Here is a 17,887-nt window from a genome sequence, read left to right as displayed (position 1 = left end):
ATAACAATTTTATTTTACTGTTGGCATATCATACTACTCCTTAGCTAAATTCCAACTAAACAAATACTTTAGGTTTTTTCATTTATGTTGTTCAAGGCACAGTGTGATAACCGAAAGCAAGTTTGTACAGGCAATACTTATCAGGGCATAAAGTGATGCATAATGGATGGGTTGGGTAAGGCTGTGAGGGACAAACAAGGATTCTGGTTTCATCATGTGGGTGTGTGCATAACATTCCATGAATGAGATCAAATTGCAGAAACTCTGAAGGAGAATTCAAAGCTTGTACTATAGTTGGGATACTGGTGCTTGCACAATGACCTGGTTCATACAACACAACAACCCTTTATGAGTAACTACCCATGGCAGACTGTCATGTTGTGTAACCCAGACTACTCCCTGCAGAGTAGCTTTATTTTGAGACAACAAGCTACCCTGATAACCCATGGTTTCTACAAGGTGTTGTTTACCCCACAATAGCTTGGCCTATCATCTGAAATGGAAAAAGTTATCATGAATTACAGGGATCAGCTACTGAGTTGCTTAGCAAGAACAGCAAAGCCCCACTGTTTTTCCTCCCTTGCCTGTGCCACTATGAATGGCAGTTCCTTTATCAATGCCCAAAAGTTATTTTGGAGTAACCAGCACTGCTTCACCACTTTTGATCAAGACAAAAAAATTGCATAATTGTGTGCTATTTTGTTGCCTACCTTCACAAATACACACTTAGAGCTGCCCAATATAAGTCTTGCCTGGTAATTTCCTTCTGTGTTTTAGCTATGAAAGCTTACAATATAGACACTTTTCTGCTCAGTTGCAAGGGAATGATTCCCTAGCTGTAATGTTGTTGCTTTTCTGGAAAAAAAGTAGGCAAAATTCTTATGTGCTAAATACTGTTGTCTGATTTAGTGTTTGACTGACTTTTACCGCTTAACATACATTCTCCCTCAATAAGCAAACAAATTCTCATATTTAGTACACAGAACTGCAATGTAATCAGTGACAATTCTATATGCACCGTAAGAGTAACAAAAGTTCTCAACAGTTAAAACATATTTGAAGAAAAACATCTGCTTAGAGAGATATTGCATAATATAGTTTGAATATTACATTCAAAGCTTTGCATACGAACTATTTTACTGAAATATTGTAAAAATGTAGACGCAATAACATACTTCCTAATGTGTGCATATTAAAGGAAAAATGACTACAGCTGAAAAAATAATTTTAGAAATCTGATATTTTAGTTTAATTTTATTTAGCTGTGGCAACTATAGCACCTCCAGCTTTATTCATTCTCTCAACTGCTTAGTGGTTCCATTTCAAGTTGAGAAAATCTGATTCTTAACTAGCTGAACACTGTATTCCACTAATGGATGTATGTGCATCTGTGGGTACAGGCTGAGGAACTGGGGCCTTGGTCTGATCCAGCATGGCTCTTCTTACGATCTTAGGTAAAACAAGGAAAAACAATAATTCCAGCCTTAGTTTCAGTTTCCCTTCAAGTTTGTTATTGAAGAATGTTATCAAAACAGGGCAAATACACCATAGAATCATAGAATAGTGGAGTTGGAATGGGCCAAGGAAGTGATCAGGTCCAACCCCCTGCTGTTGCAAGACTCCAATGTACACCATCCAACTCAGATTTCTGCCCTTCTTTTTGGAATTCTCTAGTGTGGGGGGAGCCCTCAACTTCCACTGTCGTATTGCTCTAAAAGTGAAGAAACTTTTTCCTGAAAACTAGCCTGAATTTGGGTTGTCCTACCTTGAACTGATTATTCCATGTCATACATTCTGGCATCAGCAAGAAGAGATCTTGACCTTTCTCATTCTGAAAGACTTTCAGGTATTTAAAAAGGGATATCATGTCCCCCACAGTCTTCCTTTCTCAAGGTTGAACATACCCAGTTCTCTCAGTCTTTCCTCCTAGGGCAGTGGTTCTTCTTTCAGTTCTGTTGAGCCACGTATTCCACATCTTGTATCAATGCAATTGGTTTCTTTTCTCTAGGTGGAGGACTTGGCACTTGTCCCTACTGAATCTCATTCTGTTGCTTTCAGCCCAGTGTTCAGGATTATCAAGATCGCCCTGGATCGTCATCCTGTCTTCTAGGGTGTTCCACCCAGTTTTGTATTGTCCGCAAATTTGAATATCTTTCCTTGTACTTCCTCATCTAAATCATGAGTAAAGATGCTGTAGAGCACTGGGTCTGGGACTGAACCCTGTGGCACCCCACTAGTTACCTCCGGCCAGTTCGAGAAGGTGCCATTGACGAGCACTCTTTGTGTCCGATTTAGCAGCCAATTTTGGATCCATGTAATAGTTTCTCTATCTAGTCCACTTTTTGCTAATTTGCTTATCAGAATGTCCTGAGGCACTATATTGAAAGTTTTGCTAAAGCTGAGTTAATTATGTACACAGTGTTCCACTCTGTCCATTTGGGAGATTACCCAGTCAAAAAATGAGATTAAATTAGTCTGATCTGTTTGTATCCAGACCCATGTATGATGTCTGATCCAGACACAACTGGTAGTCAACTGCTGGGGTTATGTTATTTTTTAGTTTCCCCATCGGCAATTGAGCATTAGGGTTTGCCAGTACTTTCCTTAGAAGAATAAGTTATAGGACTTCAAAGCCTATGTTAAGCAACATGGTTGATTGCAGTACAACAGCCTAGACTACTAAGAATATATGGTGTGGAAATTTTTCCACAGAAATATATAACATTCATTTTTTTCCTAGAAAATGTTTTATTTAACACAGCGCCTAGCTGTCAGCTGAAAGGCTCTAGTAAAGGGGGGAAGTGGCAAGAAAAGTTGCACTAGTATCTTCTCATTAGCAATGTAATTGTTTCAGTTTTTGTGCTGAATTGACACTTCAAAGTGTCTTCCAACTTTTCTACACATCCATGAATCTCCAAGTACTTCAGAAAGGGGAAATATTAACTCCCACCACCATTTCACAGCTCCTTCTCAGAGGACTTACTACTGCAGTTATCGGAGTTTCCTGAGAGTTGTTATGGGTAGGCAGGGGAGAGACTGACAAGGAAGGATAGTGAGACCGAAAAAAATGGAGCCTAGGATATGTACAAATACCTCTTCTGAGGACATCCTGTCTGCTCCATGGTATTCTGCTACCTAAAAGGTTTTTTGGTTTTGTGTTTTAATATTTGAGGTTTTTTGGACAGGGGAACTAGAAAAATATACCAATTTAGTAACTGGGAAGAAAGTGGAGAGTTATTCGGAATAAATTTAAGAGTTAGCAAGGGAAACGGAAGGGAAATCTGTACAGCTGGATTGGCTGACCTGTTACTGCAGGTACACAGTCTTCCCTTCTATTTTCTCTCCAGTCCTTAAATGTATGCAAGATTTCCCTCTATGTATTTTATAGCCATTAAATCTCTCTCTCTCTCTCTCTCTCTCTCTCTCTCTCTCTCTCTCTCTCTCTCTCTCTCTGTGTGTGTGTGTGTGTGTGTGTGTGTGTGTGTGCGCGCGCGTGTGTGTAAACAATTGTCAGTGAATCACAGTAGCCACAGTCTAAGCACATAAGCAAACAGCAGTCCTGTAATCTATGGGTTAAATAAATTACTCTCACAAATATCTACTGCACCCAAATGACTTGTAGAATAACCATAAGCGCATATGCCATCTGAGCCTCACCTTGCTTTTCTGAAATTTCCATCCAAGATTGAACAGATTCAGGGAAAGCTAGATACCAGGTGAAACATACTCAGTGGGATAACTCAATCCCTGGTCCAACAAAAAGATATCCTAAAGCAGCCTTGACAGATGCCACTCAATTTTATTTTTAAAGGATCTAAGATCTTCCAGTCCCTCCATGAAATTCATGCAGAATCTCACTAAGCAGAGTCAATAACAACTCAGCCTACTGAGATTCAGCAACTCTCTGGTGTGCAGCAACTCATGTGGCCACATTTCAAGAAACTAATTATAGCTGACCAACACTGTACAAATGCAACTGAAGTGAAGAAAATGTTTTACAGCCAGTATATTACTTATGATCCAGAGACTACTGGAAATGCTTTCCTCAGTTGACAGCCAACTAAGCACATAAGTTTATACCACTTACCTCCATCACCCGCATCCTTTTGAAACAGAACTCTATTGCTTCTGCTTGGTATATAGTACAGAATTATTTCAAAATACAAGGCAAACAGGACAGTACTTGTTAAAGTAAAGCCTCTGAGCTATTAGTATTAGAAGAGCATGTTTTGCTCCACAGTATAATTCATAGCATTACATTCAAGCAGTGATTAAGATTCATTTTATTTCTGAAACATCTGTTGATTCATCAAATTGAATACCCAGGTATTTATAATACGCATAAACATTTCCAATACTACATATTATGGGTATCAAACTATTTTGCTTTCATGAAAGTAACATAGGCCAGAAAGCTACCCAATCTATTTGGATAGATTCATAATACACAAAATAGGTTGTCATGTTGTTTGCTATTTTGTTTACAATATAGAAATTGCTGCTTTTTCAAGTTGTGTGTTAGAGTTAGGGAAGACTGAACATCTAAGTTCACTGGATACCATCAGTCCAAGAACACTTTACAAAACATCAGTATTTAGCTAGAAATCCACATACAACTTAAAGTTATTAATTCATGCAATCAAAATAGTAAATAGTAAATCAAAATAGTAAGTTTAAATCACAATTTTAAATTCTTGCAGCAGAGGATACACAACAGAACATTTGAATGAATAGCTTTAAGAGCAAACTGAAGTCAAGCCATGACAAAAATGATCTGGGTTTTTCTAGTATTTTGAACTGGTTAAATTTTTGCTCAATTACCCGATGAGGTGTGGTTTGTTATCTTGTCCAAACTGGGGTAGCACAGCTTGTTTGGAAAAAAAAAAAACACACCAACAAATAATTCATGACCTATAGTTGTGTTATTTGTGTGTTGTTCTCCCTTCCATCAAGCCATGCTACCCAGGGTCATGATAAGCCACACCTAGGCAGGTAATCAAACAAGTGGCACTTGGTGTGCTCCACGGTTTAAACAAGCTACAGCAGTAATCTGTAGTAATCATGCAAAAAAGACAAAAAAGACAGCACATCATAATAGAATTTTGAGAAGTATGCAAAATGAAATTGACAGTGCTTCTAGAAGTACACTCAAAGTACTCCCCCCCCCAGCAATCAACAGAAGGTGTAGCAAAAAAGAAATGGAGGAACAGCCAACTTTAGGAATATGGTTTTTCCTTATGTTTGTGTACCAATCTGAAGATTGCCAGACAAGCGATACCCTACCTGAATAATCTTATTTTTACTTAATTCTTAATCTTATAATCTTAGCTGAATTATCTGCAATTCTTTATACTATAGGTAAACAACTTAAGGTTGAATGCCATACTGAACTCCTATACAGGATATTAAAGAACAGAACTGCTAGCTGACAGATTTTCAAGTTAACGACTGAGGTTAGTCCAGTGCTGGAAGTACAGCTTTAAGTACAGCTTTAAATTAAATTTTAATTCCTTAAATAAGTTAAAAATATTCTTGATACTAAAAGAAAAGACTATGTCTAAGAAGTACATTTTGACTAGGATCTTAGCTTTGAGGCACAATATTATAACAGACTTACTAAGGCAGGTCAATCTGGTTTTATTAAAAGTAGAAACTTGGCTAGCCATTTAGGAAAGCAGTAACATTGAAAAATACGGAAATTGTACCAATACTACTACTTTTAGATGAAACTAAGTTCATTGTTAGGTTAGAATGGCCTTATTTAAATATACTGGAAGCACTTAACCTGATAACCAATTTCAAACATTTACACATTATAAAGTCTAATCTGAAAGCACTGGCAAATTCAGAACTAAAATACAGCATGTGGAACATGGTAAGTAATCTCCTACCCTCACTGTTTGCTTCAGCCTTAGAACTTCTTAGCAATTAAACTAACCTATATATTAAAGGAAAAGTAAACAATCGAAAAAGAATTTAAATGTGGATACCATTATACTTAGAATCTCAACTTCCTCACAGAACTGTCTTGTAACTGATGGCCACAGTCTAATTTCATGTCAGTATCAGGGCTGCTCTGGAGCTCCATGCAGCAGCCAGAAACAGAATACAGACCTCAGGACTCGTTCCAGGGCCTGCTGGAGCTCTTGACCTCCTAATGAGTGACAGCTGGGAGCCCTGGGAGAAGAGCTGAGTAAGAGCAAGCTCTTTCCTTCAGAACTGGACTCAACAGTGGAGGTTTTCCTGTTTGTTGTAGTGCTTGTAGCTTGTCTTGCTGGCTCACCTCAGCAATGCAGGTCTTCCTGCCAGTTGCGATAAGTTTCAGCTCTTGCACTTGGCCTGACCCTTTGCTGCATTTGGTTCTTTTATATCCTGCCTTGCCATGTTGCTTCAGCAATGCAGGTTTGCCTGCTAGCTGTGCTTCAGCCCCTGCATCTTAAGTGACCCTTGCTGTGTATCCTGTCCAGAGGTAACAGCACCTTTGGCTTGTTCATGACCCACACCCTTGTTCTGCACAGATCAATAGTTCTGGTTCCTGACCCTGGCCTGCTCTTTGACTTGACATTAAACCTTGCTATTAGACTTGGGGCTTTATCTTGCTTTAATCTCTGCTGCCCTGGTTTTGGTGCCTTTTTCTTTCCTCCTGCTGCCCACTTCCCAGCCCCTGCCATTTCAAATTATGTGAAGGCAAATACATCTAAATAGAATGGAAACTTAATTACAAAAGTGAAATTTCAGAATAGTTTTTTTTTATAATTTTCAAGTGCATGCCTTAGAATAACTACTTCAAAATAAATGTTTAGGAACTGGAGTCATTAAAATTTCTCATGGGTTAGTACAATTTATTGCACTGAAGAGTCCTGCTTTTTCCACTAGAAAGCTTGTTCTTATTAATTTAATGCTGCTAGCAATATAAAACCAACTCATGTGTGCAGTAAACACTCCACAGAATCACAGAATAGTAGAGCTGGAAGGGGCCATGAAGGCCATCAGGTCCAACCCCTGCTGTTGCAGGACAAGTTACACCATCCCTCTTTTTGAATGGCTGTAGTGTGGGAGAGCCCCCCACCTCTCTAGGCAGCTGGTTCCACTGTTGTATTGCTCTGACAGTGAGGAAGCTTTTCCTGATGTCCAGCCTGAATCTGGGTTGTCACTTCTTGAATTTATTATTCCATATCTTACACTCTGGCATCAGCAAGAAGCGATCTTGACCTTCCTCTTTGTGGCAGCCTTTGAGGTACTTGCAAAGGAATATAAGTCTTCTCTTCTCAAGGCTGAACATGCCCAGTTCTCTTAGTCTTTCCTCATAGGGCAGCGTTTCCAAACCCTGGATCATTTGTTGCCCTCCTCTGCATCCTTTCTAATTTTCCTGCATCTTTCTTAAATCTTGGTGCCATGAACAGGACACAGTATTCCAGATGTGGTCTGACTAGTGAGGGGTATAGCGGAACTACTTCTCGAGATTTGGAAGTAATACTTCTGTTAATGCATCCCAAAATGCCATTTGTCCTTTTGGTGGCTGCATCATATTGTTGGCACATGTTTAGCCTATTGTCCACAATAACTTCAGGATCTTTTTCTTTTTCAGTTCTGTTGAGCCACGTATTCCCCATCTTGTATCAATGCATTTGGTTTCTTTTTCCTAGGTGAAGGACTTGGCGCTTGTCCCTATCGAATCTCATTCTGTTGCTTTCAGCCCAGTGTTCAGGATTATCAAGATCGCCCTGGATCTTCATCCTGTCTTCTAGAATGTTTGCTATTCCACCCAGTTTTGTATCATCTGCAAATCTGATTACTTTTCCTTGTACTTCCTCATATAAATCATTAATAAAAATGTTGAAGAGCACTGGACCCAGGACTGAACCCTGTGGCACTCCAAATTTAAGGTAAACACCTGATTCATGTGGCTGTCCAGGTTTACTGGTTAGGGCAGGTAAGGGTAGCAATTCTGAGCCTTCTGGATTCATTTCTGATAAATTAAAGCCAGGGGAAGTTTTTAAAAAAATAGATAAAAGGTTATTCTATTTTAAATGTTGATACCACAGCAAAAATACAGAAATCAGGACCCACAACCTTTCCAATAGCTTTACATTAATTTAGAAGACAGCTTTCTTGTTCTAACTGGAAAAAACACCTCCAAATCTCAGCATGGAATATTAAGAAATTCATTATGCAGGAAGCAATCAGATTAAAAAAAACCTCTGATCCCCTTATAGTATCTGTGCTTTCTGCTACAGAAGTGTGTCATACTAGAGGTCAGGGAATAATTTAAATTTAAAAATTCATCGAGGAACATATGGGAAAAGTACAGCTTTAAAAAGCATATGATCAAAAACGTGTAAGCTCTGGAGGTTAGAAAAAGGACATACGTAATTTAGAGCTGCAGAGTTGGAAGAGTACGGTGCGAGGTAAAATTAATATCTGAGAAACATAGTTCTATAAGCATCATTAAATGTTATGAATATAAGGTCAGATATTATTTATATATGACTCCAGATAAATTAAGTAAGATCAACTAGATGCTTTATGTTTAAACCTATGGGAAACTAGTTTAGTATATAAAAACTGGTTGATAATTTATATAATAGGTTAAGTTTTGAGCTACTTGAACAAAGATTAAGAGCAACCCAACTATTTCTTGTATCTTCCATTTGGTAGTACTGCAGAAGTTTTATGAGCAGGACATGACATTAGAAATCTATTTCAACTCTGACTGCAACAAAATAATTGAAGTGGATACTGTGGCACATGGCAAAATAGATGCTGTCCTTGTTCACAGACCACTCCAACATATGATTTTATTTAACCCATGGACTGTTGAATTCTGGGTTGTTCTGATGTGCAAATCCATCTGCACTAATAACTAGTGCATTTGCAAACTCACAATTTTTGTTGGGTTGTGAACTGTGAGTTATTTAAATCATGGTCTGTCATTACATGTGAATCCAGGACTATGGATTGCTCATGGGTTGTTTTGCAGGACCACAAGGGTGGAAGGAAATAATAGCAACCACCACCACCACCACCAGGTGCTCTCTATATCAGTACAACAGTATCATGAAGGCCTTTTGGATATAGCATGGAAAGGAACCTAGGAAAAAGGAAACAACAAACCCAAGGTAGCATACATCCTTCTAGCACTATGTGAAAGTTAGAGTGAGTGAGCAAACCGCTTCAAACCTCTGACAAATTCAGCTTCCCCAACCTGGATTCCTCCAGATATTTGGACTATATAACTCTCTGTCAGTACCCAACTAGCAAAACCATTGCAGCAAGTTAAAAAATAGAACTTGAAAACAAATCCCATGGACCATACAGTCTTTTCTGACTTAGTTTTGCATGACACCATTTAACTACACCTGGCCACCAGGTTAAGAACAAGGTCTGCTCCTGTGAGTCAAATTTGTATGCAAGTCAGATCAGGTATATAAAAAGCATATAAAACACGTAGGAAACACTTCCCTATACAATGAAACAGCTTAAATGTAATTCAGAATTTTAGTAAAGATAATAATACAGTAACTACAGTTATGAGAGAGAGAAAATACTCTGATTGCTGAACAACTAAAGTCTAATGCTTTCCCAATGACTACTGGTATCTCGCCTGATCACTTTATTTCCACTTTAGCTTCAACTGTGATTATATTTCTTTTCTTCATTGCATCACCTGCACTTGCGTTGAATTTACAAAGTTACAGAAGGCAATACTAATTCCAGATGATCTGAAACATACTGGCTTGGATATGCTAGTTTTTCTTCAGCACAAAAACTACTGTAGTCCCACCACCATGAAACTAATTCTGACTTTGACATACATTGCTTTTTCTCCTCCTCCTTTCCTTACCCTTCCTATTCTTCCCTCCCTTCCTTCCTCTCCTTGGCAGCCAGCACCCGAGGTGCCCGCTTGCCACTTAAGGACGAGGTGGGACTTCCAGGTATGCTCATTAGTAAGTAGGGGTTGTTCTTAACTCAGATGTTCATAACTGGGGGTTGGCATACCGACATTCTACATGCAGGTTTCTTTACTGCTACAATATAATATAAGTGACTGATAAGAAACAAATTAGAGAGAAATGTTACAAAGCATAGTTGTTTTTTCCCAGTCCATGCAGAAAACAATCCTTTTGCATTTCATTGAGGCAGAGTTCTAAAACAAGATAATTACACTTCCTTCTTCATGAAAAATGTCTTCTGCTAAGCCATACGGAGACAACAGCAAAGTTCTCTTACTTACCCTGACGGGAACCAAGTGTGATTTACTCCATCTTTCAGTCCGCCTTTCCAGAATATGTTAGCATAAGCTACCATAAAGCATAAACAGTTTTTACTGAGTTCAGCAGTAGCTCAACTAGTGGAATTCAAACCCTACGTGTATTTTACATGCTAGCATAAGCAGCAACTTTTGGATGATGTTGTCAACCTGTTTTGATAGGAAGACTGAGTATTGTGCCTTTGCACTGTGAGCAAAAATGGAGGTTAGAAGCCAATTAACCTAATCCCAAATGTAAGAAAAGACCTAAACCTTACTAATTCCTGCCCTGAAGATTGACTCTGACATTTTAGAGCAACTAGTTATGTTTGAGCAGTATCACCAATGAACACAAGAATATTTAAGACATTTTTCAACAATGGGCCAGTTTGCATATCCTCCACCATCTCAAACATGAAAGTGAATCATGGAATGGTAGAGCTGAAGGGTGTCAGAGGGCCATCAGGTCCAACCCCTGCTCAGTATAAGACTCCAAGTTAAACCGTCGCATCTTGGATGCCTCCAGTGTGGGAGAGCCCACTGCCTCCCTAGGTCATTGGTTCCATTGTTGTATTGCTCTAGCAGTTAGAAAGTTCTTCCTGGTGTCCAGCCAGAACCTGATTTCCTGTAACTTGAGCCCATTATTCCAAGTCCTGTGTTCTAGGATGAGATACTGTTCTTCCTCTCTGTGACAGCCTTTCAAGGACTTATTCCATGCTACCACATCTCCCCTCAGTCTTCTCTTCTTGAGGCTAAACATGTCCAGTTCTTTCAGCCTTTCCTCTTAGGGCTTTGTTTACCGTCCCCAGATCATCCTTGTTGTCTTCCTCTGAACCTTTCCCACTTGTCTGCATCTTTCTTAAACTGTGATGCCAAGAAATGGTCATAGTACTCCAGATGAGCTTTAACCAGTGCTGGGTAAAAGGGAACCAGTACCTGGATGAGCACTTACGTCCATATATGCCCGCCCGCCTCTTGAGATCAGCAGGAGAGGCCCTTCTCCAGGAACCCTCCGTGAAGGATATTAGGAGGGTGAGCACTCAGAGGAGGGCTTTCTCTGCAGTGGCGCCCAATCTATGGAATGTGCTCCCCAGAGAGGTCTGCCTGGTGCCGTCGTTATTTGTTTTTCGGCGCCAGGCGAAGACCTTTTTATTCAAACGTTATTTTAACTGTTAATATTATTTATTTCATTCTTTGGCCAGGGTGACTTAATTTATACTGTTAAATTATATTGTTTTATATTACGTTATTTATTTATGATTGTGAGCCGCCCTGAGGCTTCGGCGAATGGGGAGGCATAGAAGTTCCCTAAGTAAGTAAGTAAGTAAGTAAGTAAGTAAGTAAGTAAGTAAGTACTTCATGTGATTTGGAAATGATACTCAAATATTAATTAGGCCTCAAATAAGAGAGCCAGTGTGGTGTAGTGGTTAAGAGCATGAGACTGGGACTCAGACGACCTGGGTTCTAGTCCCCGCTCGGCCATGGAGCCAACTGGGTGACTTTGGGCCAGTCACAGACTCTCAGCCCAACCTACCTCACAGGGTTGCTGTTGTGGTGATAAGATGGAGGAGGAGAATGATGTAAGCTGTCTTGAGCCCTTTGTAGGAAAAAGGCAGGATATAAATCACAATATAAATAAAAAAAATATATCCTGTCATCTAAGTTTGGATGACACGACAAACCATGGCCACCCCCACACCAGGGGCTGAATATTCAAAACAGCCGCAAGTACACAACATATCCCACCATGGCTTAAATAAGCCATAGTGTGCTGTGGAGATCATGAAAAAAGCTGTCAAGGAGTCCCTGCTAATTGATACTCAAATGCATGCAGTCCTGTCAAATATAGAACACAAAGATCATCATCTTCAAGAAGCTGCAACATGTAATGTTTAAGTCATCTATAACTGGAGCCACAGATTACCAGCTAATTACTAACTTTTTAGCTCTATGTCTTCTAGGGAATATCAGAACCAGCAAATGGAGGGGGGACCCTACAAGTTTCAGAGAAATTGTACATGCTGCAATTTAAGTGGTACAGTTTGTGAGGTCTGAAGTAATACAAGTCCTCTAGACTTCAACAACAGCATCCAAATTGCACAATTCAGGTCTGGCCCAAGATGTAAGTAGTCCTATAAAAGCAGCAGCACAATCCTGCCATGGTGGCTGTCTTTGCCAGATTCCACTTCTCCCAGCAGGAGACTCTCTTCCCTCCAGAATGAAATTTCCTCTTGCTAGCCAACCCACAAAACAATTATAACTGAGACGCAGACAATCTAAACATACACTGTGCACACACAGTGTACTTTTAGTCCACTATCTAATGATAATGTGTTTAACTGGGAAGAAAGAAAAACAAGGTGATTGGTACTACAGGAGATTGCAGTGGAGGAAAATTTCAATCCCATGAATCCTTTGACAGCATCTGGTCAAAGGCATTACTGGGAAGCTGGAGCACTTTTAGTACCAAATGACTGTAGTCAGTTAAGGGATTAGCCCTATCTACATGCTGATCATAGAAAGCAAGTGGATCAATCACATGGAAAATGCTGTACAGTCAGGCTTTCAAAGTGTGCAGCATTTATAAGGCAACATGTCTCTCCTTGAACTTCATGATCACAGGTTTGAAAGGATTCACAGTTTATCACTTGGTTGCAGGACCCAAAGCATTTGAGTCGATGCAGGCTTTCTATTTAATGCAAATGAATGTTTCCCCCATAGTGATGACAATACTGTACATGTATGCACTCAAGATACTGTCATAGTATAAGTAAAGCAGACTATTTATTTTGGGTCACAGCTCAGTTTATTCTTATAGTCCCACAAACACTGTAAGAACCAGCTTTCAGGGAAATCATGAAAAAGAAACATAGTGGCTATTCAGTTACTACCAAGGGGTCATATCCAATGGAATCATTCTACCAATGGTGGAAGTTCAGTCTTCAGCCTCTTGGACACTCACAAGATCTGCACCACAGGTCTGGGATACTCTCCAGAGCAGATTTCAGAGGAGCACAAAGGGCTGTCTTTCAGAGAATATGGGAAGGAAGGAAGTCCCACTGTCTTAGTCAAGCAGACTAGTGCAAAAGTTAATTTCAGAATCTAGGCCTTCATTTACATAATACCTAAACTAGCCTAAGGAAAGGAATTTAACTATTCCTACTTATGGGTGGCAGATAAAGCTTTCTAGAACAAAGCAGGGGAACAAAATACCATCTACTGCAGGTCCATGTTGGAAAGCAGGACTACTCACTAGCCTTCCACAGATCCCTCCAAACAAGTCAAGCCACAATATATCAACAGCAAAGTACAACTGCATCATATTCATGAGCCAGTTGGGCAAATAACTTCGTTACTCAAGCAAGTCAAGCTACATGGTACAGGGAAATGGGAGCTTTCTCATGGACTCATTCAGCAACCTGGCTTCACTGAATATTCCTTTTTTAGATGAAATATGGTGGTCAGATGTTGTATAAAAGCAATATCTATCCACCAAGCCTGTGAGAAAACTGTGGTATGTAACACCAACAGTAGTTATTGAAATTATTCCACATTAGAATACAAATTAGCTCTTTGCTACCTCGGGTGGAATTGCTAAACATTAAAATATAAGCTCAATTTGTTCACTACTGCTGAATCTTGAAAAGTGCAATTAGCTGCTTCCTAAGAAACCAGTGCTTGAAAGATTAGTAGGCCAAGGTATTGAAAGAAGCCAGCTAGAACTCTTTTCACAGTTCCAGCACACAAATCTTCAAAACAGGTGAAATAACATGTTTTCCTCTCCTGCAATGTCCTCAGAGGAAATTTCCCAAACAGATACTATCTACCTGCTCAGATACATAAAAAACAGTGTTCCCAAGTCCAATAAGACAGTGCATTAGCTTATATAATTCTCTGGGCTAGCCTGTCAGCTTTGCGTGTTAATGGTAATATCAGCTGCTTGTAATAAATACTCCATATACGAAAACCTGTACCAAGGAAACCTAAACAGTGGAAGCACAATATTTGCACACAAGTCTTCCATTTCATGATAATCTGTTCTGGACTCAATTTAATAATTTTTGGAAGGAATCGAAGACAAATGGATGCAAAAAAGAACATACAATTTGGGGTTAATGACCTACAAAGGTGGAATAGAGGATGCAGAACAGGCCAAAGGAAAAAGCAGCATATAAGAACTTTTCCTAAACTTTGCTCTTTACCAGATACTGAACACAGTGTTTCCACTGCAATCTCAATGCCAAAAGCTAACTTTTTTGAGAATTAAAGCTGAAGTCTGCAGAATAGCAAGACCTGTGTCCAATCTGCCATTCATGAATGTGCAGAATACACACAACCCTGACTATATATTAGAATTAAGAATAAATTTTGTGATGCAACCCCAACTCATTAAGGAGTTAGGGCTTAAAGAAGTCCCTAATGGATTTCCATCAATCATGTGCAACCTATTTACATATGCCAATTCCAGAGGCAAAAGTTATTTTCACCAAGCTACTGCATTTAGGAGTATGCAGGCTCCTGCACTGTACCACAATTCAGCCAATATAAGAACCTTCAGAGTCCTTACATGAAGACTAAAGTACTCCAGAATAGCACTTACAATCTATTTCATGGAATGACAATTAAGAGTTCCATGAAAGCTAGAATCCTTAAAGAATTGAGTGCTAGATCCTAAGCAAAATTCCCTTGCTTCCACCCACCGTAAAGGATGGCTATGGTGCATGTTAAGGCTCTTGGTATACCGATGTATATGCAGGCAAGCAAAAAGTAAAATAATAAAAGACTAGATTACTGAATACTGAAAAACCTGTGGCTCATCTGATCCATACACAGTTGATTAACAGGACAATATTGCATAATATAAGGAGTTCCCAAGTTCTTTGGTCCGCATTCTCTAAACCCACCAAAAGGCACAGCAGAATTCAGTTTCCAACTACTGACTAAACCTCTCATGTAGATGCAGAGACTAGAAGAAAAGATAAGCTCAGGCATTTATGCATACAATGCACAAAGCAAAATATGAAAAAAAATTATATGGAATGAAGCAGAAGGGAGAAAAAGGCAGTATCTTTTTAAACTGTTCCATATTATACAATGGTCTTACAGAAGTGTAAAACTGCTCTACAAATACATCTTAACATTTGAAATTCTTTTTGCAACTACACAAGCCTAATTCAAGATATGCCAAGTTCAAAAGATTACTAAGAGAGGATAGTACCAACATCTCCCCCAGCAGAATTTCCTGAATATGAACATCCAGTTCCCAGGAACTGCTTGGTTTTGCTCTGTTTTGTTTTTAAAGGAGTAAGATATGTTTTAAAACAGAGGTGGACAACTTGTGGCCCCTCCAGATTTTTTAACCTAAAACACCCATCAACCTTCATCACTGGCTATTCCAGCAAGAGCTGATAAGGGTAGAACAAAAGATACGAAAGGCCACACACTCTCCATTCCTGATTTAAATAATAGGCCAGGGTTATAAAGGCAAAATCCACTTGGAGAGGGGCCTAAAATACTTTTAAACCAACACTGCTATTATATTTGCATCCTGCTTTTTTCCCTCATGCAAGAAAGCCAAAGTGGATTACACAGTCCTCCACTCCCCTGTATGCTCACAACAACCACCCTGTGAGGTGGGTTGGGCAGAGTGTGAGTGACTAGCCCAAGGTCACCTAGTTAGTTCCATGGCCAATGGGAGGCTAGAACCTGGATCTTCCAAGCCCCCAGCCCAATCCTCTAATCACCATGGCTGAAACAGAGACTTCAGAGGCAGTAACTCGTTCAAATTAGAGATATACAGAGGCCACCAAGACGGGTAGGTATGTTACAGGCAGCATAAAGCATACTGCATTGAAAGTGCCCAAGTCAGGGGGACAGCCAGGATGCAGAATAAGACAGCAATGGGCAATTCAGGGTCACTTTGCAAAATAATACTAATTGGCTTCATTATGTAGTGGGTAGCTACAGATTAAGAGCACATTTATTTTCTGAAGCTGTATTATTTCCTGTATAGTAACGTTCTAAGAAAGAAGAATCCAGGGTAGGGGCAGTTTGTGCTAACTGAACTTTAAGTCCATGCACTCCTCTCAGTAAGCCATAATAGTGTAATATCAAGGATTCACTGGTTCAACTTCTGGAGTCTAAAAGCCAAGTTTTTTTTTTAAATAACTTGACAAGTTCAACATAGGCATTGAGCTAAGAAGGCATCTAGGAGAGAACAGTGCAACGGCAGCCAACACAAAGCAAAAAGATCTTGAAATCAGGGGAACAAGAGGAAGAGAAAACACAAATTCAAATGAGGAACAGCACTAAGATTGGAAATGATGTATTTGCCAAGATAAGAGGCCTGCTAGATCCAACCAGAAGTTCATCCAGTCCAAGAAACTGTGGGAAACCCACAACGAGGGCATAAAGGCGATTCTCCCCACACCACACCACACCACCCTTCAACAACTGCTGCTCGAGCCACGCTATCCCTGAGCTTGGACATTCCTTGGCTAATCGTCCTTGCCAAACCTCTTCGCCTCCCCTTCTCCACGAAGGCTGATCCAATCCCTTCACACACAGCCATGTAAACTAACGGCCCTCGCCACATCTTGGGGTAGTACATTCCTGAAGTTTTAAGGACAGAGTAGCCAACCGGGCGGAGCAGGGGAAACCGTTCCAAAGAAAAGGTGCCAGCAGAAATGAGCCGGGGAGGAAAAAGGCAGAAGGAAGGAGCCCATGGGGGGACAGGGCGGTCTGGGACGAGCGGAGACTGAGGAGGATGCCGAGAGAAGCGCGCCTTCCCGCCGCAGCAGCAAGTGGCCCATAAAACGCCGGGCGAAGCGCGGGGGGCGGCAGGAGGAGGGTCCTGGAGGGAGAGGCGGCGGCGGCATCCCCTGTTTTTTTTTGCGGAGGGCTTAACAGGGACCCCTGGAAGGGGCGGCGGGGCCTGGAGGTGTCCTTCGGCGAGGGGAGGGGCGGCAGGCGAGGGGGAGCGCCCGAGGGCGGTGGACTCACAGTCGAGGTGCTTCTTCTTGGGGCCCATCACCTCATGCGTGGTGGCCTTGCAGACGGTCTTGGACACGGCGGAGCCGGTCACGCTGTGCTGCGCCGCCGTGATGCGGTCGGTCAGGCTCTGCCCAGACATGGTCCCCGATTTCCAGCGCCGCCGCCGCTATTCCTTCGCCGGGCTGGTGAAGCGGGGATGGGGACAGGGACGGAAGCCGGAGGAGGAGGAGGAGGAGGGCGGGCAGTCCCTGCTGGACCCAGCACCCCCACCTAGCCTTGGACGGCCGGCCGCGCTCCGCCCTCCGGAAGGGCCGGGCCAGTCACCCGGGAAGGGGCCTCCTCCTCCTTCCCCTTCTTCCCCGCCCAGCCGCTGCCGCGCCCTCCCCTCTCGCTTCCGCCACACGGCTGCCACCGCCAGGGCGCCGCTCCCTCACAGGAACATCGGCAGCGAGGCGCCGCAGGAAAATGGCGGCGGGAGAAGCCCCGCTCAGCTCCGCCTCAGAGCTTTCCGGGCCGCCAGGATCACGTGATCGTCATATTCCCCCTTCCCCCCTTTTTAAAACCCCCTCACTCCCCCTCCCTTCCGCCCTGCCCACGTGACGGACAATCATTTTAGTGCCGCCCCTGCCACGTGACATTCCATCA

At 41.3% G+C, this 17,887-nt stretch overlaps 1 protein-coding gene across 10 annotated transcripts in view; it reads right to left on the bottom strand.

Moving 5' to 3' along the window:
- PICALM (phosphatidylinositol binding clathrin assembly protein) overlaps positions 1-17,560 on the bottom strand; it is an 83,327-nt gene extending 65,767 nt beyond the window's left edge. For 3 of the 10 annotated variants that reach the window (XM_044442579.1, XM_044442578.1, XM_044442580.1), the window contains exon 1: positions 17,252-17,558. In XM_044442579.1, the coding sequence (XP_044298514.1) occupies positions 17,252-17,381 (130 nt within the window). In that variant the 5' untranslated portion in view covers positions 17,382-17,558. Of the gene's footprint in view, positions 1-17,251 lie in introns of all 10 variants that reach the window. The other 7 variants (XR_006415925.1, XR_006415926.1, XR_006415924.1 and 4 more) reach the window with 5 other exon arrangements.
- Positions 17,561-17,887: the final 327 nt, after the last annotated feature.

This window comes from Varanus komodoensis, unplaced genomic scaffold (genome assembly GCF_004798865.1).
Source record: "Varanus komodoensis strain SLA01 unplaced genomic scaffold, ASM479886v1 scaffold4, whole genome shotgun sequence".
NCBI lineage: Eukaryota > Metazoa > Chordata > Lepidosauria > Squamata > Varanidae > Varanus > Varanus komodoensis.
Note: the sequence above shows the minus strand (reverse complement) of the source record. Positions and strands in the feature narration are given on the sequence as shown.